Source organism: Equus przewalskii, chromosome 3 (genome assembly GCF_037783145.1).
Source record: "Equus przewalskii isolate Varuska chromosome 3, EquPr2, whole genome shotgun sequence".
In the NCBI taxonomy this organism is placed as follows: domain Eukaryota; kingdom Metazoa; phylum Chordata; class Mammalia; order Perissodactyla; family Equidae; genus Equus; species Equus przewalskii.
This window is the reverse complement of record NC_091833.1, coordinates 78,845,384-78,869,912: the sequence shown is the minus strand read 5'-3', so window position 1 is coordinate 78,869,912 and position 24,529 is coordinate 78,845,384. Positions and strand designations below refer to the sequence as shown.

The 24,529-nt window shown below is 36.3% G+C and overlaps 1 protein-coding gene across 2 annotated transcripts in view; it reads right to left on the bottom strand.

The window, feature by feature from the left end:
• The window catches only part of SCFD2 (sec1 family domain containing 2), a 392,912-nt gene that overhangs the window by 308,340 nt on the left and 60,043 nt on the right, over positions 1–24,529 (bottom strand). For both annotated transcript variants that reach the window (XM_070614946.1, XM_070614947.1), the window contains exon 4: positions 10,235–10,410. In XM_070614946.1, the coding sequence (XP_070471047.1) occupies positions 10,235–10,410 (176 nt within the window). The remainder of the gene's footprint in view (positions 1–10,234; positions 10,411–24,529) is intronic.

The following is a 24,529-nucleotide window of genomic DNA, read 5'->3' as shown; positions in this document are numbered from 1 at the left end:
GGCATCTTAGAATCAATGAGAAATGGTAGTATTCTTCTAGCCAAATCTGTCCCTTTTGTTTTCAGGATGGAAAATGACCTTCACTATTTTCAGCTCAATCATCAAAAAAGAAAGTTTTCCTCTGTATTTTGTCATCATCTCCCTGATTCCAACCTCTTTTTGTATACAACTGCTTAATACAAAAGTCTAAAGAGGTAACTGATAAATCTCCATCTAACCCTTCTCCAAAAATATTTAAGACATTTCAATCAAAACAACTGCTGATTACTGTAGGGCTCTCCAAGGACACTACCAAAAAATGGTTCTGAACAAGCTGAGAAATAAAGCAGAGTTAATAAAGACATAGTCTAAATATCACTTTTATTAATGATAAAGGCCAGACTGGGTGGTGGAATGTTAAATCTGTTAGCCAAGTTGGCTTGCTCATATGGAAATCCAGAATCAGGCAGCCTTCTCCTCCAGGTCACAGGGAAGCCCTGACCAAGGCAGGCCTCCCATAGAGAAGCAAGGCAGAACGCCTGCTGCCAGCTTGCGCTAAAGAACAGGAAAAGTGGAGAAAGAAGAGGAGGCTGCCACTCAATAAGGGCTGATCCTGATTCTGAAAGAGCTGAGCATCACCATACTCTGAGCAGGCAGGGTCCCTCCCAAAAGGAGCAGAGGCAGAGTCGAACCCATTCAATCACCCCAAATTTGTCAACCAGATAAAACACCCCTCTCCCTACGAGAAGAAGGAGTAAACTGTCAGAGAGATTAAGAATGTGCCTAGGAAAACCCCTCCTCATGGGAATCAGGAGTGGGAGAAGTGGTTCTTATCTAATACTTGCCTTTGTAGTTATTTTGAGGCAATATTGTGAAAAACACTGTGATATAATAAGAAATATATATTTGATCTCTGCCCCAGTTCCTAGCACATAGCGCCTAAAATCCTTGTAATTTCCTGAGCAACAGAGGTACTAGGAGCACCTTTTATTTTAATATTTGTTCTTTGAGCCCAGTTCCTGGTACACAGAACTCCTAAATCCCTTAGAATTTCCTGGGTGATGGCAGCATCTTTTGTTCTATTGAGGTGACTCTTGGTGGGCTTCCAGAAAGCTCCTGGATGGGGGCTGGTCACCAGAAAGACCAAGCCAGGAGTAAAAGCTTGGAAATTTCAGCCTCACCCCCAATCCTCCAAGGAAGGAGAGAGGGGCTAGAGATTGACTTAATAATTGGTCATACCTAGAAGATGAAGCTTCCATAAAAATCCCCAAAGTAGAGAGTTCAGAAAGTTCTTGGGTTGGTAAACACATCTACAGGCTGGGAGGGTGATGCACCCAACTCCACGGGGACAGAAATTCCTGCATTAGGGATCCTTCTGGACCTCACTCTACGTACCTCTCAATCTGGCTGTCCATCTGTATCCTTTGTAATATCCTTTACAATAAACTAGCAAACAAATGTTTCCCTGAGTTTTGTGAGCCATTATAGTAAATTATCAAACCTGAGGAATGAGGTCATGGGAACCCCGATTTATAGTTGGTTGATCAGAAGTATGAGAGGCCCAGACTTGCAACTGGTTTCTAAAGTGGGGGGCAGTCTTGTGGGACTGAGCCCATAACCTGTGGTGTCTGTGCTAACTCCATGTGGTTAGTGTCATAATTGAATTGCAGGACATCCAGTTGGTGTTTAGAAAGTTGGAGAATTGGCTGGTGTGGGAAAAACCCCTACACATTTCGTGTTAGAAGTTTTGTGAGTAGAGTGAAAAAGAAACAAGAGGTTTTCTTTTAAACATGCTCCACAATTTTCCTTCTCAGGACAAATCCTATGAAAAATCTCATTAATCTGTAAACAACACTCAGGTCTGACTTGGAGGATCACCTTTTTCCACCTCTTCCTTACTCTTTATCCAAAAGATATCACCAGCACTTTTGCAAGTGACAAATCATTATAAAACAGGCCCTCCCAAGTGCTGGTGAAATTAGGAATGGAGCTAAAATGAGCCATTATATTTCTAAGCCTAGCCATATGGCTTGGGACCTAATAGAAGCACCAGAGGAGTGAGAAGATAAAACCCACCAATTTGTTATAAGGCAAGCAGACATACTATTATTTAGTTTAGGTAAACTTGATATGTTATAGCTGAGAGATTCTGAAATTTAGTATATCATAAAAAAACTAATCCTGCCTATTAAAAACTACTTTGACAACTAAAAAAATAGTATGTCTACTTTTCTTTGCAAAGATAGATAAAATTTAAAACTAAAGCAACATTTACCTGGGTTATCTTAAGCAGCTTTATGACTCATTTATATTTTATTTCAAAATCATTTTCCAAGTTGGATTTTTTAATTTAGAAATGTAGATTCTGCCTAAAGAAATAACTGGAGATAGATATTACATATATATTTATAAGTACGTTTTTTAGGAAGTATAAACACAGCTGCTTCCTCTACTACACAGCTTGCTATTGTTTTATAACCACAATAAATTACAGTCAATAAAAGTTTTTCTTTGTGAATTAGCATAAAAACATCAGATATACATTGCAGAAACAATGGGATTTAAATCTAGTTTTAAAGAAAAATACTATCAAACATTATCAAACGTAAGATAAAAAGACAGTAACATTTTTCTAAGCAAAAGTCTCATCTTTCCTTAGTAAAATTTAATTTAGAAAAACAAAAGCTTGGTGAGAATATATTAAAGGCACTACTTGGATAAAATAAATTGGCATTTGTAATATTTTTGGCTTAGCAAAAAGAATAAATAATAATAACTACCATTTATTGAGCACCTATTATATGTCGACCATTATACTTAGTGACGTACATACATAATCTCATTCAATCCTGACAACAACACTATGAGACAGGCACTATTCCCATTTAGACGAGGAAACTGAATCAAACTTTCTTACTAGACTACAAAAAAAGAACTCTTCAGAGGCAACTACCAAATTAAGTGAATCTGTACACTGATTAAAAAAAGCTGGCCAGTGCCATAGCAGTTAAGTTAGTGTGCTGCGCTTCGGCAGCCCAGGGTTCACGGGTTTGGATCCTGGGCACAGACCTATGTACCACTTACCAAGCCATGCTGTAGCAGGTGTCCCGCATATAAAATAGAGGAAGATGCCCATGGATGTTAGCTCAGGGCCAACCTTCCTCAACAAAAGGAAGAGGATTGGCGGCAGATGTTAGCTCAGGGCTAACCATTCCGCCCCCACCCCCCAAAAAAGCAAAGCTACTTTTACAAGTGAATGCATTCCTTAATAGAATCATAACTGTATCCACATTCAGGTTAAACTTGTTCTTTTCTACATTTTAAACTTGAGACAGAAACAGAATTATTTGCTAATTAGCACACATGTACTGAATACCTAAAACACAGACTGTGATATTGGACCTTGGAGATGAGGGAGAGAAAAAGGAGTTGAGAAGATGCTTTATCTCCCTTGGTTTTTAAAAACATATTCACTGTTAATAAACGTTAGATTTTTCTGAACAATACTCAAAAAAGTTTTGTTTTAAGCACATAGCATTCTCTTTCTGTTATTTTCCAGAGCCTGAGTCAAACACAAGTCTTAGGAATAGTACTCAGATCTGTTGCTGACTAGTCATAAAATCGCCAAAACCATTGAGCCAAGAGATGGCAGTAAGTAGAAGAAATGCAGTAACATATGTTTAATTATAGGTTTCCAAGATCAATTTCCTTTTCTCAACCAAGGTTGTCTACAATGCTACTTAGGCCATAAAGTCAACATTGAGGTTACAGTGATGGAGGCCTGGTAAAGGGTGGTGGAAATGAGTCTCCAAAGAAATAAACAACTCTCCATGCAGGCTGAGGTTTGTATCTAGGTGGCTCTCAAGCCCTTTGGAAAAAGCTAGAAGTTGCCCTCATGCTCAAAATAAACTCAGATGGTCTACTTTCAAACCAAAGTCTGTAAAAGGGATAGCTCACAGTATATTATGACTTGTTACACTAACGGCTGAGTGTATACTATATAAAATAAGCATGTTCATAAACAAAGAGCAATTACGATGGCCAGTTTATAAGTTTGCTTCTGCTAAACTCTGACTTCTAAGGACCCAGAAATGGCTAAGAACACAGTGCTAGCCAGGGTAATGTGCAATTATGATAAAAATAGGGTTTTAGTATTATAAATGCTTACCTTTTTTTTTGCTCTAAAATATTACTTTATTTTTTATTGAAGGATAACTGACATACAATATTATATTAGTTTCAAGTGTACAACACAACGATTTGATATTTTTACATATTACGAAATGATCACCATGCTAAGTCTAGTTACCATCTATCGCCATACAGTGCTCTTACAATATTACTGACTCTATCTCCTAAGCTGTACATTACATCTCCGTGACTTATTTATTTCTTTTTCCCAGGCTTTTTAATCCTTTTCTACTTGCTGAAAGAACCACACCATTAATGTGGTCACATCTGTGTCAATCTAATATGAAACAAGATTCCAAAAATTAATTATAAATGTAAGACGGTTTAGAATTAACACTGTGTCAAGATTCTTCAGAAAACTCTAGTGAGTTGAAGGATTATCATTCTTGCGGGAAAAACTGCTGTGCCCTGTTTTGAAGCACTTTTATTAGATTTTGGAGCCAGGGGCTCACTTTAGAGGACATCGGTGTTGGGCAGCAGAGGTTGAGGAGGTGGTCCACGCAGTAGGGCAGATGGGAAGGAAGGCGGTTGTAGCAGGGACCTAGAGCAAGTTATCAGAACCCAAAGGAGTGAAAAGAGTATCTATGGTGGGAGGCAATGGCAGCCAGTGCAGGGTGTCAGAGCCAAAAGAGAGGGAGGAGGGCACCTTCGCATAGTGGGTGGTAGAGCCTAGCATGGGTTGTTGGAACCCAAGGGGGTAGAGAGGACATCCACATGGATGCAGGAGGGAGTGAGAGTCCATTGTAGGGTTTCAGAGTCTGAGCAAGGTGAGGGGGTGTCCAAACGGCTATCAAGGCTCCTGTGGGGGGCCAGGGGTACAGCATCTATGTAAGGTGGGGAGGGGTGGAGGGAGGGAAGAGGGGAATGAAGCAGCAACCCTACATGGGTGGTCAGAACCAAAGGAGGTGAGAGGGGGAGCCATGTGAATGTTGGGGCAGCAATATCCCAAGACAGAGTGTCAGAGCCTGAGCAGGGAGGTGAGAGCATTCAAACAGGCAAGTGGCAATGGCAGTACTCTGATAAGGGATGTCAGAGCCTGCAGAGTGAAGAGGGCACCTGTGCCATGGGAGCAGCAATGGAAGTTGGCATGGGGTGCTGGAGCCTGAGAGGGGTGAGGAAAGCACGAAGGAGGCCGAGGCAGAGGCAGCACGGTGCAAGATGTCAGAGCTCAAGCAAGGTGAGAAGGGCATCTGCATGGAGAGGTTTCAACAGGGGCGTCTTTGTGTGACGTGAAAGAAAACATCTGTGTGGGCGTGGGCGTGGGCTTGGCCATGGCCCGGAGCACGAAGACAGAGCCCAGGTGAGGCGAGGAAGGCATCCTGAGAGAAGCAGCAGCTCTCATGGAAGATTGGTCACGAACAGACGGCTTTATGAAGTCATTAAATATGTGGAGGGTAATGGGAGACAGGTTCCTCACTGTCAGAGAAGGGAGTTAGAAATAAGGAAAAGGAGAAAACTAGAATGGACCCTGTGGTATTAGATTAGAATTATGACAATAGTATCAACTCATGATTTTTAATAAAGAGATATTGGTATAGGTATAGGTGATACAGATAGATATAGATACAGAAAAAATATAAGGAATAATTGATAAATCCACAATCGTGGTGAGAAATTTTAAAACATTCTACCAGAAGCTAATAAGTGAGATAAAGAATTAAGGAAATTATAGCTTTGAATCATCCAATTATTAATAATTATTTATATTATAATAATATATATTTTATTATATATAATATGTAAGTATTATATATAATTATTATAAGCTAAGAGACATTTATGGAACCCTAGAGACAACAATTAGAGAATAAACATTCTTTCTGAGCACATATGTAACATTTATAAAAATGAATCACATATAAAGGAAGTCTCATAAATAAGGAAATTATATCACTCAAAACACATTCTCTAACCACAATCTAATAATCAATTCAAAATAAAAATTTTTTAAAAGACCTCATACATTTATAAACTTAAAAAATATTGTGCAGTCTAAGTAATAAACCAAATGAAAAATCATAATAGGAATTGTGAAATATTTGAATTGAATAACAAGAAAAACAATCAAAACTTTTCGTCTAAGCTACAGCAGTATTTAGAGGGAAATTCACAATCTTAAATACATTATTTGAAAATACGAATTTAGAAAAAAGAACAGAATAAAACCAAAAAATAAAAAAGGAAGGAAATAATAAAGATAGGAACAAAAATTAATGAAGTACAAAACAAAGAGCACAAATGAGTATTTCAAAATAAGAAAAATAAAACATTCTTTGGAATGACCAAAATCAATACAAGAGAGAATGCAATAAAAATACTAGGCATTAAAAAAAGGGAATATAACTATATATTCAAATGAGATTTAAAAATTTTAAGAGATTTCTATGAATAAATTTATGCCAATTTGAAAATATAGATGAGGGGCTGGCCCCGTGGCCGAGTGGTTAAGTTCGCACGCTCCGCTGCAGGCGGCCCAGTGTTTCGTTGGTTCAAATCCTGGGCGCGGACATGGCACTGCTCATCAAATCACGCTGAGGCAGCGTCCCACATGCCACAACTAGAAGGACCCACAGTGAAGAATATACAGCTAGGTACTGGGGGGCTTTGGGGAGAAAAAGGAAAAAAATTAAAAAATCTTTAAAAAAAAAAGAAAATATAGATGAATGGATAATTTAAGGTAATATAAACTACCAAAATAACCTCAAGAAGAAATAAAAGAATTAGATAGATCTATAAACACTTAAGTAATTAAATTGGAAGTAAAAATCTAAATCTAACTACAGCAAAGCAACAGGTCCAAATAATTCTTCAGGCATATTTTACTTTATTTTTCAAAGATTGACACCTGAGCTAACATCTGTTGCCAATCTTTTCTTTTTTTCTTCTTCTCCTCAAAGCCCCCAGTACTTAGTCGTATATTCTAGTTTTGAGTCCCTCTGGTTGTGCTATGTGGCACGCTGCCTCAGCATGGTCTGATGAGCAGTGACGTGTCAGCGCCCAGAATCCGAACCAGCAAAACCCCGGCCGGCCAAGCGGAGCGTGCGAACTTAACCACTCGGCCATGGGCCCGCCCCAGGCATATTTTACTTTTAAGCAGCTGATAATTCCTCTCTTATACAAACAGCTCCAGAGAATACAAAAACAAACACTCTAACTGATTTTATCAAACTACTATAACCTTAGTTTTAAAACCAGACAATGGCAGCACAATAAAGAAAAATTATATGCTAATCTCACCTATGAGCATAAATGCAAACAGCTAAATAAAATATTAGCAAACTAAATCTAGCAATGTGTGTATGCGTGTGTGTGTAGGATCAAGTTGAACTTATCCCAGGTATGCAATAATGACTATTTACCATTAAAAAAATTATAAATACAATTCACCACGTTAACAATTAAGGCAGAATAAAAACTACATAGTCATCCAAAAACTTCAGAATCTGCATTAAATAAAGTTCAATACTCATGAATTATAAAAGCATTAACTCAGCAAACCAGGATTAGGAAGGAACTTCCCTAGCCTGATTAAAAACAAAACAAAACCTCAGCAAACATAATAGTTAACAGTAAAATTTTAGAACATTTTCTTTAAAGTCAGGAATAAAATGAAGATGGCTATTTTTATTGCCTCTTTTGAACAGTGTCCTAGTATGCCTGGTCAGCACACTAAAAAAGAAAGTGCTATCAAGTGTGGAAAGGAAGAAACAAATATAAATACAAATGCAAGGTTGTTGGACATGTGACCACTATTCAAAAGTCAAGAGTATTCCTATATGCCAGCAATAAATAATTAGAAAATTGAATTTTCAAAAATTCAATTCACAATGGCATTAAAATCTTTAAAGTACCCACAAATAAATCTAAGTCTCTTTTATGAGAAATGCATAAAACTAGACATATTTATTTTTAAAACACTGTGGCATTAATTCTGTGATAGATAAAGTGACCAGTGGAACAGACTAGAAACTGAGAAATAAACCCACTTTTATATGGGATCTTAGTATATTACATATCAGTAGGAAAAGGATAAATTTCTTTTGGCTCCAAATAACAGAAAACCAACTAAAATGATTTAAACAACGGGAAGAATTATCATCTCACAAAACAGGATATTTCAGGTAAGGTTCAAAGTCATCAAGTTCATCACCCAGTTCTGTCTGTCTTCCTCTGGATCTCAGTGAGCCCCCTTCCTTATCACAAAATGCTCAAGGTGTCAAACATACAAAAGGAGGCAGAAAAAGGAGACTGTATCTTCATTATGTATCTTCTTTCAGGGCAAAAGAAAATCTTTCCTAGAAACACGTCCAGCAAATCTTCCTTTGCCTGTCTTTGGCAGGAACTGCTAAACCAATCATTCGGTGGAAAAACAAGAATACCAATATAGTCTGACACCAGTCAGGATTTGCCTGAATCACGTGAGAAAAGAACAGACACTGGAACAAAACTGGTGTCCTGTCAACATGAGAAAGAGGGAAATGACTGCTGGATAAGTGAGCTACAGTTCAGTGGAGTAGTTCACAAATGGTGTGGGGAGACTAGACTATCCTATGGAAGAAAAGAAAATTAGATCCTAATAATATCATAAACAAAAACAAATTCCAGGTGGGTTGAAAATTCAAATGTCAAAAGTAAAAGTTAATTTTTAGTAGAAAAAATAAAACAGTATATTTAGAAATTAGGGGTAGAAAAGGATTTCCAATATAAAATATAAATAAGCAGACATCATAAAGGACAATATTAATTAACTAGACTCCGTTAAAATTTAAAACTTTTATACAATAAAATATACAGGAATTAAAGTTAAAAGACAAACCACAGCCTGGGAGAAGTACTTGCATGATATAAGACAGTTTCTTCTGTTACCCAATAGATATAAATGGGCAAAGTATAAGAATGAGCAATGGACAGAAGAGAAAAATTGAATAGCCAGCAAATACTATAAAAGATGCTCAGCCTCATCAGTAGAAAGAGAATTACAAATTTATACAAAGAGCTAGCAATGACTCACTATAAAAAAATGTTTGTTTGATAATAGTGAGTGCTGGACAACATGCTGGGAAACAGTCATCCATTCCTAGCAGAAAGGTCAACTAGTTCAACTCCTTTGGTGATCACTTTGGTGATATTTAGCAAAGTCAATAATATGCATGGTCAACAATCTAACAATCCTCTCCAAGGTATATATCCTAGAGAAACTCTTTCACATATGTACCAGAAAACATGTTCCAGAATACACACACACACACTCATACACATAAATATGGAACAGTCTAATTATACATCAATACGGATTGGATAAATAAATTGTATATTCACACAGTCAAATAGTACAGTCTAGTTTAAATGAATGAACTAGATCCATATACGTCAATGCATCTCAGAATGTTGAAAGAAAAAGCAGGTTGTTTAGGGATATTTATGATGTTATATCACTTACATTAAAAGTAAATCCATAGGACAATACTCTGTATTATTTTTGGAAAAGTGAATATTTAATAAAATATAGAAAAAAGGAATAGAGCTTGTGATTACTCCTGGGAAAGGAAAAAGGAGAAAAGGGGAAGCATGAAAATGTCCTACCCCACATACAAATCTCTTCATAAAAACTACAAATGGAGTTTGCCTCCCTTCATCTTTTACTGAGCATCATTTTAAGTCATATGCTATACGTTGTTTAAGGATTAGAGACTAGTTAGTGTCAGAAGAAACGTAAATAGCAGTAATATTCTACAGGAAAAGTAGCAAGGATTGAATAAAGATGCTAGGAAGATCAAGAAAGATCCAAATGGCATAAAATTGAAAAGAAGTTTTCAAAGTTTAGTCAAATGCTCAAAAAACAGTATTGAGTGAGAAGCCAAAGATGTCACTGTCAAAAAATAAGTAAATAAGGTATGGAAAAAGTTTCTACTTGAATTTGAATTTGGGGGCAGGTAGAGAATATACTATAGGGCATATGTCAACAACATCATTTATTACTAAGACTACAATAAATATCAAAGTTTTTCCCTGGAAGTGAAAATTTTAGTTATTAATATCCCAAGAAGTTCCCAGAGCAACATACCTGGAGAAGGAGCCTTTCAAAAGCGAGAAAGTTGTCCCACTTGGCAGTGTGCGGGTGTTTCAGAGTTTGAACTGTGGCCAGCCCAAGCTGGAGGAGACCACAGTGATTCACTAGAGCTTTGAGGTTGTTCTTGAAGAGCTGAATATAGGTCGTGAGCTGCCCTGGAGTGACTCTCCCTGGAGAAACAAATAATGTATCAATATACCCTCTTCTGGGAGTGGTAAAAATAATGACAAGAATGCTATTAAAAATACTACTGCCTTGGGGCCAGCCCAGTGGTGTAATGATTAAGTTCACTTGCATGCTCCATTTTGGATCCCGAGCACAGAGCTACACACCGCCTGTCAAGCCATGCTGTGGTGGCCTCCCACATACAAAATAGAGGCAGATTGGCACAGATGTTAGCTCAGAGCCAATCTCCCTCACCAAAAAATAAAAAGTACTACTCCTTTATATTGGCACAGACCTTCCGAGCTGACTGCAAGCTTTCCTAAGCTACTGTGATTCTTACAACAACATGGTGACAACAGCAAAGTTGAAACTATTGCCTGCATTTTGCAAGTAAAGAAACAGATGTTAAGTGATCTGGCCAAGGCCTTATTGCTAGGAGAATTCATTTTATAATTCTGCAATACCCTACAAATAAGTTCTCAAATAAATTCACACAAGTAAATATTTGTTGAGCTCGACATGGAAGCTCTCCAAAACACATGATACAGCAATCTAGGAGGCAAAAAGACAACATTTCTAATTGTGTGTATATGTATTTAAAGCAAAAGGAGAGGGGGCCGGCCCCGGGGGCCGAGTGGTGAAGTTCGTGTGCTCCGCTTCAGTGGCCCAGGGTTTTGCTGGTTCGGATCCTGGGTGCAGACATGGCACCGCTCATCAAGCCATGCTGAGGCAGCATCTCACATAGCACAACCAGAAGGACCTACAACTAGAATATACAACTATGTACTGGGGGGCTTTGAGGAGAAGAAGAAGGAAAAAAAAAAAAGAAGATTGGCAACAGATGTTAGATTAGGTGCCAATCTTTAACAACGAAAAAAAGATAAAATAAAGTAAAAGGAGAAACCTGTCAAGACTATAGCTGAAACTTTATCACTGACATCAGTGGGTTCATGACAATACTCATGAGGATAAAAGCTGGCTGTTATGTGGAACAAAAATGTATGGAGAACTGGAGTGGCAAAAACACTAGAAGATGAGATATCAGAAGGAAGGGTTTAGCATGAGTGACTCAGCACATTCACTACAATTGTCCTCTAGATCTAGAACAAGAGACCCCACCTCATAAAAGACTAGAGATTGTACCCAAAAACATCCCACAAACAAAAAAACACCTGTTGAAGATTCACTCCTTCCCAGCCTCTAAGTCCAACTTTTGCCTAGAGCAGTCCTTCAGTTTAGTCAATTCCCACTCTCCAGGCTGGCAAATTTCATTCCTGCCATTCATCAGTGCTATAAACAAAACTCCTAAACACCACAGATTCTCCCCATTGAGTGAGAAGGCAATGCGGCCAAATAAGTCGTGTAAATCTTTCCTACACATCTTATCCACACTGTGTTTGTGGGTTGCCTGAAATTCAAGTTTGCACATATATACCTAAATGCACAGTCATGTGCCTAGGTCCTGCCTCACAGAGAAATCCAAGTTTGTCAATATTTGGCAAGTAAACCACCTGTATTTATTTAGCACTTTACAGTTTACACAGTGCAGACATGCCCTCTTCTGATTCTCATAGCAGCTCCATGGGACAGCAAACAAGGCCTGTGCTGCATCGATTAGACCCACCTGAGGCACTGAGAGTTCGGTGTATTACATGGTGCTAAATGGTAGAGATCACTTAATAAATGATTTTTGCTACAGAGCGTGATACACAAAATAAAGACCTTGCCACAGAAACTTATAAGCCTGCAACATATTCTTTCTATCTTTTCATTACATTTTTCGAAGAGATCAAGAATTTTGAAGTTCCTTATAGCCAGTTTATCAGGGTGACCATCTAAAAAGAATAAGAATAGTGGGAATGACAAGTAGGTAGGTGAGTCCCTTGGTAAAACTTGGTTCATTCCTGATTCTCAAAGCAGCAAGCTAACGATTTGCTTACTTAAGTATTCATAGAGAAGAGCCTCATTAACTCTTTGTTTGCTTTTGAATCAGGGTTATCCAGGTATAATTTACATACAGTAAAATTCACCCTTTTCAGGTGTACAGTTCTATGAATTCTGACAAATGCATATGGGTGGGTAAGCACTATCACAATCAAAATATAGAACATTTCCATCATTCCAAAAAGGTCCCCTTCTTTGTAGTCAACTCTCTTTGCCCAAGCCCTGTCACCGTGAACACTTATGTTTACTGGATTTCTGTCCCACAGTTTTGCCTTTCCAGAATGTTCTATAAATGGAATCATACAGTATGGAGCGTTGTGAGTGGGGCTTCTTTCAATTTGGCATAATGTACTTGATATTCATCCATGTTATTGCCTGTATTAATAGTTTGCTCCCTCTTCTTGCTGAGTAATGTTCTGTTGTATGAGTATGCCGTAGTTTATTTAGCCATTTATTTAGCCATTCACCAGTTAATGATCATGTATGTTTAACTTTAAGAAACTAGCAAACTGATTTCCAAAGTGAGCTGTTCCATCTGCAACATATGAGAGTTCTATTGCCTCACATCCTCATCAGCACTTGGCGTTGCCAATTATTTTTATTTGATCCATTCTAATAGGTGCATAGCAATTGCATTGTAGTTTTAATTTGTATTTTTCTTATGACTAATGATGTTGATCATTTTTTCTTGTGCTTATTTGCCATTCTATATATTTTTTGGTGAAGTGTCTGTTCAAATTGCTTGCCCATTTTTTATTAGATTGTTTATTTCCTGATTATCAAATTGTGAGCATCATTAACTTTCATTAATTCATTTATTCAACATATATTTCTGTGCCAGGCACTGTTCTTGTTGCTAGGAATAAACCCATGAACAAATCAGACAAAAATCTCTGTCCTCATAGCCAATAAATAGACAAATGACCCCATGATCTAATTAATTCAGTCATTTCTCTCTTAGGGGATGGGGACCTTTTGTGCAAATGGTTAACATTTTTACTCAATGACATCTTCTGACACCTATTAAATATCAATATTAAGTAAGTGAAAACAAAATTTCATACAAAACAGTTTCAAATCTAAGACTGCCATGAGCTTCATTTATTTGCTTACACATTGTACTGCTGGTGATCGGCAAAGTGGTTCCTCACACAGAGCGTAGTCTATCAAGAGAGATATTCATTAAACACCTATACAAATAATTACTTAATCATGATTGTCATAATACTGCTAAAGAAAAATACAAAATGTCCGGAAAATGTGAAAGGCTCTATATGATGCAAAACTGCCTACCTCTCTAGCTCTGTCTCCTCAACTCAAGGAGGAGAAGTAAACAGGCTCAAAATACATACAATCCATTTGTAATATAACTGCCTTTTAGAGAAACCACAAGAAATGGAAATCATCAGAAAGTTGATTTAGATTTCTCTTGTAATAACCATAGATCAATTTAAAAGAGTATCTTCAATTCAAAAACATAGTTGAACTTTTTATCCAGTTAGTATTTCCTAGCTCAATCTCATACTTAGTTACCATATTTACATACTGCCACCTTCCCACAAAAGGCACTTGATCCAAAGGAACAAACGGGTGTATTTTATAACAGGAAATGCCAACAAAACACTACACTTGTGAATTTAGCAATTTTTCACCCTTGCTGCTCCATTCTGTTCCCTCTGTACATCTTTTTTCTTACACAGACATGCCAGTAACACTTCACTAGATACATCTCGAGAGCAGATTTTTTTTAATCCATAACATGCTAATTGGAATTAATAAAAGAGTACTTCACACAGACGCTTCAAAATATAGACTAGCAACATTTAAAAAATTTTAAACTTAATCAAACCCTACATAAAATAAGTCAAAATCACTGACTATCAAAAATGCTACAGTGAGACTAATGACTTAAGAAAGCTTCTCAGTTCATATCAACTAAAACAGCAAGCAACTAGAACGAGGGGTAGAAAAAGTAATAGATGAAACATTTATTCATATCTTACATTACAAAAAAAAAAAAAAAACTTGTCAGGCAGATTTACATGGTGATTTAAAAATGTCAACCCAGAAGGCTTTGCAACACATTCTTTAAAGCCGTAAAAACAAGGGTTACTTTATATAAAGACTGCATGGGATATAGCAACTTTTTGAAAAGTGACAATTTTGAAATTTGAAAAATGGTTTTCAAGTAAGAAAAGCTATTAGGCTTTCTTTTTCCTTTTTGTATTTCTTAAGAAAGAAACAGCCTTCTGATTTTAACTTAGCTAAGAGAAAAACACAAAACTTTATCAACCATCAATTCTCTCTATATTTTAAAACATTAAAATAGAATTGTCTCTTGAGGGCAAGGGTACCAGATTTGGAAAGCAAAATGATTTAGTATTTTAATATTATCTGTGATCCTTACAAGAGTAATTCAATTGTATTATGGAATCTATTTGTCCATTTGCTACATATCTATTTGATAAGTAACTTTCTCAATCTGTTTCATGGCTTGTTAAAATATATTTAAAATATCTACACATATATGACTTTTGTTGATATTCTTAAAATAAAGAGGACTCTGCCAGTGCTATGTTTGATTTAATCCCAAAATTGTGTCTTAATGGTAGAAAGCAACCACCATCAGAAATTTTGTCTAAAACATCATATTTAGCTACTAAATATCTTTAAAAAAAAATAATATAAGAAATAATAACTGTCATTGCATGCTTTTTATTCATCATTTTCCTGAAAACCGAGTGTGTGAAATTTGAATAACCAAACATGTGTTTTAAGATTTGACTCCCAGAAATCAAATGTCAGCATTTCATTTGTCTCCTTTTCAATCATTTCTCTAAGATAATAAAGGCAAAGTATATTAAAATATTTAAATATAATATGTTCTGCTAAAACTCTGGTTTATTAGCTCACACACAATTGACAAACAGGAATAATATCAATATTACACAAAAATCACATCTGTTTGTTATTTTTCCTCATTATTTTAACATTTTGTGCCACCAAATAACAGGAGCTGAACACAAAGTAAACAAACACAGCCGAACACCACAAGCCACAAGAGGAAGTGAGCACTGTATGTAGCACCCACGCAGCCCTGGTTCTTCCTCTTGGCTCTGCTCCGCCACGTGTCCTGTCTAGGAAGTGCTTCCTGTTGAGTCTCCCTGATGTTCAGTGCATTTTGCCTTTGCCTCCATAACTAAACGGACTCAACTCCTCTTCACATCCTCTTCCAGTGAGCTACCTTCAACTCTTTTCTTCACATAAAGTCCTACATATGCTGTAACCTTTCTTTATTTATAGGAATTTACCATCTTCTTTTTACCTTCTTCAATAATTTTTTTAATTTTTTGCTAATTAATTTTAGATTTGCAGAAAAGTTGCAAAAATGTTAGCATTCTCCTTATACCCTTCACTTAGGATTGCTTTGGCTTTTTGGGATCTTTTGTAGTTCCACACAAATTTTAGGATGTTCTATTTTTGTGGAAAATGCCATTGGAATCTCGATAGGGATTGCATTGAATCTATAGATGGTTTTGGGAAGTATGGACATTTTAACATTATCAAGTCTTCCAATCCATGAAAATGGTACATCTTTCCATTTGTTTGTGTCTTCTTCCATTTCTTTCAACAAAGTCTTATAATTTTCAGTGTACAGATCTTTCACATTGGTTAAACTTATTCCTAAGTATTTTATTGTTTTTGATGCTATTGTGAATGAAATTGTTTTATTTGTTTTAAAGATATTTTGTTGTTAGTGGATAAAAACACAACTTATTTCTGTATGTTGATTTTGTATCCTGCAACTTTACTGAATTTGTTGATTAGTTCTAACAGTTTTTTGGTGGAGTCTTTAGGATTGTCTATATACAAGATCACATCATCTGTAAATAAAGACAATTTTACTTCTCCCTTTCTGATTTGGATGCCTTTTCTTTATTTTTCTTGCCTAATTGTTCTGGTTAGAACTTCCAGTGCTGTGTTTAATAGGAGTGGTTGGAGTGGGCACCCTTGTCTTGTTCCTGATTTTAGAAGACAAGCTTTCAACCTTTCACCATTGAGTATGATGTTAGCTGTGGGCTTGTCATAAATGACCTTTGTTATGTTGAGGTATATTCTTTTTTTTTTTTGGAAGATTGGCCCTGAGCTAACATCTGTTGCCAATCTTCCTCCGTATTTTTTTAAGTGTGCTAATATTTTTATCCAGATTCTCTTTTTTGTTAGTGTTCTGATTATAAATTTGCATAGATTTTTGAATGGACTTCTGCTAATGATGTTTTTGTATGATGAGCCCTGATGCCTAGTATGTGATTTTGCAAAACAAGTTTTCCAGGAATGCATATATGTGATAATAAAAACACCCATGGCAATATACAGACAAAGGTCGTGGCTCTACTAAAATTAAACTATTGGTTGGTAGGCAGCACCATCACGGAAAATTTCAAATGTTAATTCAACAGCTGACAGAGAACAGCCAGAATCTTGTGTATGAAAGATAGTTTAGGAGTTTTGTAAATTATGTACAAAAGGCTCACAGGGTAGACTGAGCACACAGGTTTACACCCTCTCCTCATTCCGTCAGAATGACAGAAAGGAAGAAAAAGGGATAGGAATACACAACAACAAAGGGATCATGAGATAGTCCATAAGCTGATAAAGGAATCCAAGCACTTTCGCCTCTATCTGTTGGTTATCTTTGTAACTTACATTATATAGTTAAACTTTCTTTTTGTTGTCAACTTCAGATGGTACCCTATGGCTTCTCATGTGTTAAGAAGAAGATATTAGCCCCCCCTACACTCCCCTTCACTTATTTCCCCTTTCATCTTTCAAATCATCTGGATTTTTATTTTCACCTGGTCAAGATAGATAGTGTTTATATTTTGTTCTATAACCATGATTTGATCTTATGTACTTTTTCTATAGTTTGATTTGAAAAGTTCAAAATCAATCAATACTGTTTGTGTCGTTAGGAACTATACAACTATTAATGACAGAGCGAAACTGTGTGCTAAGATTACATTGCCTTATGTATAATATGCTCCTGGAATCCTCAATGGCCTTTTTTCTTTTGGCATTACCTGCCTTAATCAAAGCTTTAAAGTCTTCTAGTCTCAAATACACTGTTTCATCTTCGGAGTTTTTTTTTTTCTTCTCTGAATGCTTTACTACCAAACCCCTTCATTCTCCAGTTCCATCACAGGTGGATTGTTCTCTAGGCCTTTCTGCATAGCCAGTAGCCTGGAACTCCTTTTATTGCTTTCTACTCTTGGAAGACTGGTTCATTAAACCCCTGATTTTTCTTTCTTGCTATACTGCCTTGTTTTGCTGGACATCCTCAAGTAACTTCCTCAGAAGAGGTGTGCAGAAAGCAAAGGGTTTTTTTTAATGTCTGAAAAGGCTTTCTCTTGACCTCAAAGTTGCATAATAGTTTATCTGGGTCTAGAATTCTATGTTGAAAAGAATGCCTTGCTTCATTATCTCCTGGCTCAGGGTTGCTGATGAGGATTGACTGCTATGCTTATCCTTGCTCCTTAGTAGGTGAGCTTCTTTTTCCTTTCATTCTCTTGTATTCTTAAGGATTCATAGTGATTATGTCTAGTTTAGAGGTTTTCTATTCTTCCAACTTGCTTCTCAGGAAGGCCATTCAATTTAACCATGCCTTTCTTCCTATCCTCTGCTTTTTCTCTCTTTCTGAAACCTCCAATAGTTCCAAGACCTCCTAGATTGTTTCTCTATATCATTTATCTTTTCTGTCATCTTTTCAATGCCCTGTTCTTTCTATATGTTAGATTTCCTTGATTTATCTTTAAACTTTGGCTGAATTTTATTTTCACAATAATATCCTTATTTCCAAGACACCTTTTTTTAAATAACAGCTTTATTAAGATAAAGCCATAAAATTCACCAAGTGTACAATTCAAGTGGGTTTTAGTATATTCACAGAATTGTGCAGTCATCATCACTATATAATTTCAGAATATTTTCATCACCCAAAGGAAAAAGCCCATACACAAATTTCCTCATTATAAAAAGATACACAGCTACAAATGCACACATATTAGAATATATGCTGAATGAAATTTTCAGTTGGAGACATAACTGTACTTAGTTATCCCAGGATACTGGAAAACAACAGAAAGGAGAACTTTGTGTATATGTGTGTGTGTGTATGTGTGAGGAAGATTTGCCCTGAGCTAACATCTGTGCCAACTTCCTCTACTTTATATGTGAGATGCCTCCACAGCATGGCTGATGAGTGGAGCAGGTCCGCACTCAGGATCTGAAGATATAAACCGGTGCTGCCAAAGCGGAGTGCACAGAACTTTAACCACTTGGCCATGAAGCCAGCCTCCGAACTCTGACTTTTTCATATAATAATACCATAATCATTTTTTATCATAGTTTTTAAAGAAACTTTAATTGAAGGATAAATTCCTGGAAGGTAAAAGAGGAATGGAAGAGTACTAAATGATGGAGCAACACAAACCATAAAAATAAACCTCTTACTTATCCTCAGCTGCCCAAAAAGGCTTTGCCTAGAATATGTGAAAGGGCACTGCAGCAAAGAGGGAGCTACCTGCCTAGAAGGTATGAGCAATTCTAGACTCAGAAGCCTCAGGTATAAGGGAGGTGAAAAGTGAGGAGCATAACATAAAGTAAAGCATACAAATCTCAAGGGTACAGTTTAATTAATTCTTACATATGCATCTATCCATGTAACCACCACCCAGATCGAGGTATAGAATATGTCCAGCACTCTGGAAGACTCCCTCCCATACTTACCTGGTAAATAATCCCCCAAAGGTAAACCATCACTTTTATCTCTATCACCACAGATCATTTTTTTTCTGCTTTTGAACTTCATACAAATGGAATTATACATATGTACTCTTTTGTGTCTAGCTTCTTTTGTTCAACATTACCTAAAATCTCAATTTCTTTTACGGCGTTTTATTGTTCTCTATGACTATATCAGTTTCTTTAACCACTCTGCTTTGAGGGCTATTTAGGTTTTAAAGTTTGGGGCCATTATAAATAATGATGCTATGAATACTCTAATAGCCTTTGGTGGATGTAAGCACTCATTTCCACTGGATATGTGCCCAGCTGTGAAACTGCTGGGTGGATGTATACTCAGCTTTTAGTCAATACTGTCCAACAGTTTTCCACCTCTGTATCACTCTCCAAACATTTTAAATTAAATTTGATTAAATTTAACATAATGTAAAAACTATTATGTAATGTTTAAAATGAGGCACAATTGTATGATTAAGTTTCCTTCATGGTATTTTATGCTAGGTAGCCAAAATCCTAACGAGAGCGAGAGAAAAAATCACAATGGAAACCATATTGCCATTCTATCAGTATGCACCTTATTTTTATTTCTGTCATTATTTGGTTACCTGTTTATTTACTTACTTTCTTACCTAGTTACATAGAAAAAGGCTTGGAAGGCAAGATACTAATTTAGGAACAAAGGTTATGTTGAAGAGCAAGATGGTGAGGAGAGGGGATGTACATCCACTTTTTATTTTAGATACATTATGATGTGAATTTTCTAGAAGCATGTGCTAGTATTACTTTTTAAATAGTGTCTTGGTTCTGAAATAAAATCATGTCTGTCTCCTGTAGAATGAACAGACATGTATTTTTCTCTGGGAAATGTGAGTTTATGACTACCACTCACTTGTACAAGGGACAAAGCATTGCCTTTCAACAGATACAGAAATAGAAGAGTAATAATAACTGCCTGCTTCCCACCTCTACTGAGGTCAAAGGTCAAAGAAATATGGTTAACATGCAGGTGGAGAGACTTAAGTCAGACATGAGAAAAAAATTTCACGATCATGATGACTATTAGACATTGAAACAAGTTATTAAAAGGGGAATAGGGAAGACATTATAAATCTTTGCCCGTGGGGATCTGAAGGGCAGTATATACAGACATCTGTATAGTGAAACTTGGATAAAACCCAGCTGGGAATTGATGTCCATTTTTATAACACCATAAATACTGACAAAGGTTTTCTGGGATATCCTTTAAATAGTGTATGTTTCTTGTTACATAGATTTTTGAGCTCTATAACATTACAAAGACAGAATAAGAAACTAATGTGAAAAGAGCATTTTAATTATATGAATCAATTCAATCAAATGGGTCCAACATTCAGAAATTTATTGCAAGGTATGTTTTCAGGAAAGTATAGAATAAGGTATAACTGCTGAAGGCCCAGGGGTCACAAATAGAAAATAAACAGCTCTCTCTGAAAGTTATACAAAACAATGAAGGATGAAACCACCAGAAATGTTTATGGTTTGGTTTTCTTTGGAAAGGCAGATTTCCTGAGGCTAACTGCATCAACGATTATAAACTCAGCAGAGAGCATGGAAGGGAACAGATAGACTACCCCTGTTATCCAGGGGCCAGATTACCAGGCTGCCAGGGAAGGAGTATTTCCTTGGTGGGTCCACTCTCCTTGGAAAGGAATTTCTGCTCTTAGGGGAGCTTCTAAGTAAAGAGACTCCCATCCTGCAGCCATAGGCCTTCTCGCATCATTCTCGCCGGGTTTTTAACTCCTAGCCCATATTCTCATGTTGAAGATCGCTTATGTTGAGAAAACATAAAGATTAATGAGAGGAAGAGAAGGAAAAAGAGGAAGAAGAGATGGAGAGAAAAAGAAGATGCATCAATTTAAGTTAAAGATATAGAGCCAGAGCATAGATGCTTGAAGAAGGGACATTAGAAATTCAGATGCCCATTTTTTAGATGAGGAAATAGAGAAACAGAGGCAACTCAAGTTCTGTTTTAGGTGATGGAGTATAAGAGGGAAGCATTATGGCTTTCAGGCATTATTAATTATTAATTCAATGAAAACTCCTCCTGTCACTTTCTCTAGAGTCTCTATCTTCTTCATACTTCTAAATGGATATATTCCTTAGGGCTCTGCCTTCAAACCTCTTCTCCTTCATTCTACCTTCTCTCTCTGGATGATCAACTTATATTATATTTCCTTTAGAAATTCATTACTTAAATCAACATAATCACTAGGTAACTAAATCCTCGATCTCTACTTTCACTTCTGGAAACCATTACTTTAGTCACAAGATGATCAGGGAACAAATCCTACAGAGTAATCCCACCCCTAGATCTGGAAGAGTACTCTTCGTATGCAGTTGCACGACCATTGGTCACTATGTTTATAACGCATTTTATCTGTCCAGGAGACAATTGCATCATGCTATACCCTCCTTTTAGAGAACAGCTTGAATTTCACAAACACAATGTTTCAAATAGATCATCTAATCTAATTATCAAATTAGCAGGTAGTAGAATCCTCATTTTGCAGATAAACAGATTCAGAAAAGTTAAATGATTTGTTCATCTGAAGACAAGATAATATTTTATATGTTTCCTACCCCCTACAAGGAACTAATACATAGTATGCACACATAATAAATATCTTTTAAATGTATAAACAATTGTCTATTACCTCTAGATCAGGAAAATGTCTAGAAAAAATTTCAGTGAGCTTTCCCTCCTTCTATTTTGGTACTCAACTATGATTCCAGCAATCTCTAAGAAATTGTGCCAACCTTGTACCCCACAGAATATAGCATTCTTTTAAAGAATGGTTCTTAAAGATGTTCCACAGATCCTTGGGTCCCTGAGACACTTTTAGGTAGGCAAAAATCTTAAAACTATTATGATAATAATTCTAGATATTACTTGATTTTGTTACTATGTTGTATTCACCCATGATACAAAACCAATGGTGGGAGAAAATGTTGTTGCCTTAGCACCAATACAGGCTGTGGACCAAATTATACAAGTAGTCAGTTTCACTTCAGAATAGCCACGATGAAACTGTAAATCTTATTAATTTTTATCAAATCTCAACCCTTAAGAAATTCTGTGTAGGGGCCGTCCCCGTGGCCGAGTGGTTAAGTTTGTGTGCTCCGCTTCAGCGGCCCAGGGTTTTGCAAGTTCGAATTCTGGGCGCAGACATGGCACCACTCATCAAGCCACACTGAGGCGGCGTCCCACATGCCACAACTAGAAGGACCCACAACTAAAAATGCACAACTATGTACCGGAGGGCTTTGGGGAGAAAAAGGAAAAATAAAAATAATAATAATACTAAAAAAATCTTTAAAAAAAAGGAAACTCTGTGTAAAGAAACTAGATATCCTGGGTAAAGAAATGGGAAATATACAAAAACACCTGTGGTGCATACTGAAGTACAATGATTGTCTTAAGGAAAAGTACTGGTATGATTATTTGTGTTGTGAACTGAACTAGCCACTGTTTTCATGGCACACAATTTTTACTGGAAGAGACAACTATAAAACTAGGTTCTTTATACATTTTTCCAGGCTATCACTTCAAGGAAAACGACTGACAGTTTGTGCAGTCAATGACAAAAGTCAAGTTTTCACGTGAAAATTATAATTTTGGAGAACTTGTACTGCCCCTATATCTTTACATTCCCAATAATTAAAAATTTTCTAATGATACCAGTAGGGATATCAACAAATGTGGTTTTGTTATATTGTATTATATGTGTTAACATTTGGAAGATCTGCATAATTTAGTGAACCAATATTTTCCAAGTTAGTAATGCACAATGGTATAAAATAATGTGTGAATAAAAGATCCATTCAAAGTGCAAGAGAGACCCCTGGGTTTTAATGTAACAGAGTAAGGAAAATTCAATGATATGGTTTCATACTCCAAATTGTAATTAAACTATAAGAAATTACCTCTTGTAAAATTGGTGTAGTATCACTGAAGACTACCTACAATTTTCTGAAAAGGTATTAAAATACTCCTCTATTTTCCAACTACGTATCTTTGTAAGGCCAGTTTATCCTTACATGCTTCATCCAAAATACTATATCACAACAGATTGAATGAAGAAGCAGATATGAGAATACAACTGTCTTCTATTAAACCAGAGACATGCAAAAATATAAACGGGTGCCACTCTACATTATTTTGTTTTAGAAAATATAGTTATTTTTCATAAAAATATGTTACTCATGTTTACCTGTAATAGGTCTGTCATATTTTATATTACTTAATAAATAATTATTTTAAAGTGTTTCCCTGCTTTAATTTCTAACATAATATTTTCTATCTATCTATCAATAGATATAATCCACATAAACAAAAGCTTGTGGGGTCATCAACAATTTTTAAGAATGTAAAGAGTTTCTGAGACCAAAAAGTTCGAGAACTAATGATCCAAAGCAATGTCACTTTGGATTCCATAGGAGAGTGATAGAAAAAAAATTCATTAAATAAATATATAACAAATCACAACTGATAGTATTAGTTCAAGAACTTATTTATTCATTTTATAAACATTTATTGCAGATAGAATAAGTTCAAGGTCCTATGTTAGGTTTGGAGGATACGAAGAAGCATAGATAAAAGTTCTCAGCCCCAAGTGCTCAGGGTCTGCTGTAATACCAGTATGAACAAAAAACAGTGCTGATAGGAATATAAGATGTCATCTATTAGAGAGGATAGTAGGGGATGAAAGATGTTGGAAAAAATGTTGAAAGAGAATTTTAAAAGCCAGGAGACTGAACCATAGGAAATGAGCATTCTACTTTTGGAGCAGGGAATAGAAGTAGCATGAGGCTTCAAGCAATCATTAACTGAATACTTATGTGCCAGGTTAACACAAATAACAAAAATATCTACAGTCTTCTAGGAAACTAGAAGTAAGGAAGAGAATGTATAAAACAATTATCAGAAAGAGAAAGATAATCAGAAGATCAGAGTGACATGAAGACCAAGGGAAAAGAACCCAAGAAAGAAGACGTGATCAGATGCTAGAGAGATGTCAAGAGGAATAAGAAAAATCAGAAAGGAAATGTGTAAATAGAAATATTAATGCATATAACTAAAAGTAGAAACACTCATTATCCCTCTATTACTCATCCACACTCATCAGGCAATCCATAAATTCAACCATGTACAAAGCCACCCACTATGTACCAAGTCAAGCAGCCAATGAAGAACATGACATAGACAATATCTAACAAGGTTTTGAACCCACATACATTAACTATATTGCACTGTGGTAAGTGTTAAGAAAGCAACAAGAAACAGAGCTGTGGGTCCTTAGAAGCAAGAGCAATCAATTCAGCCTGCTGAGGAGGGGGTAG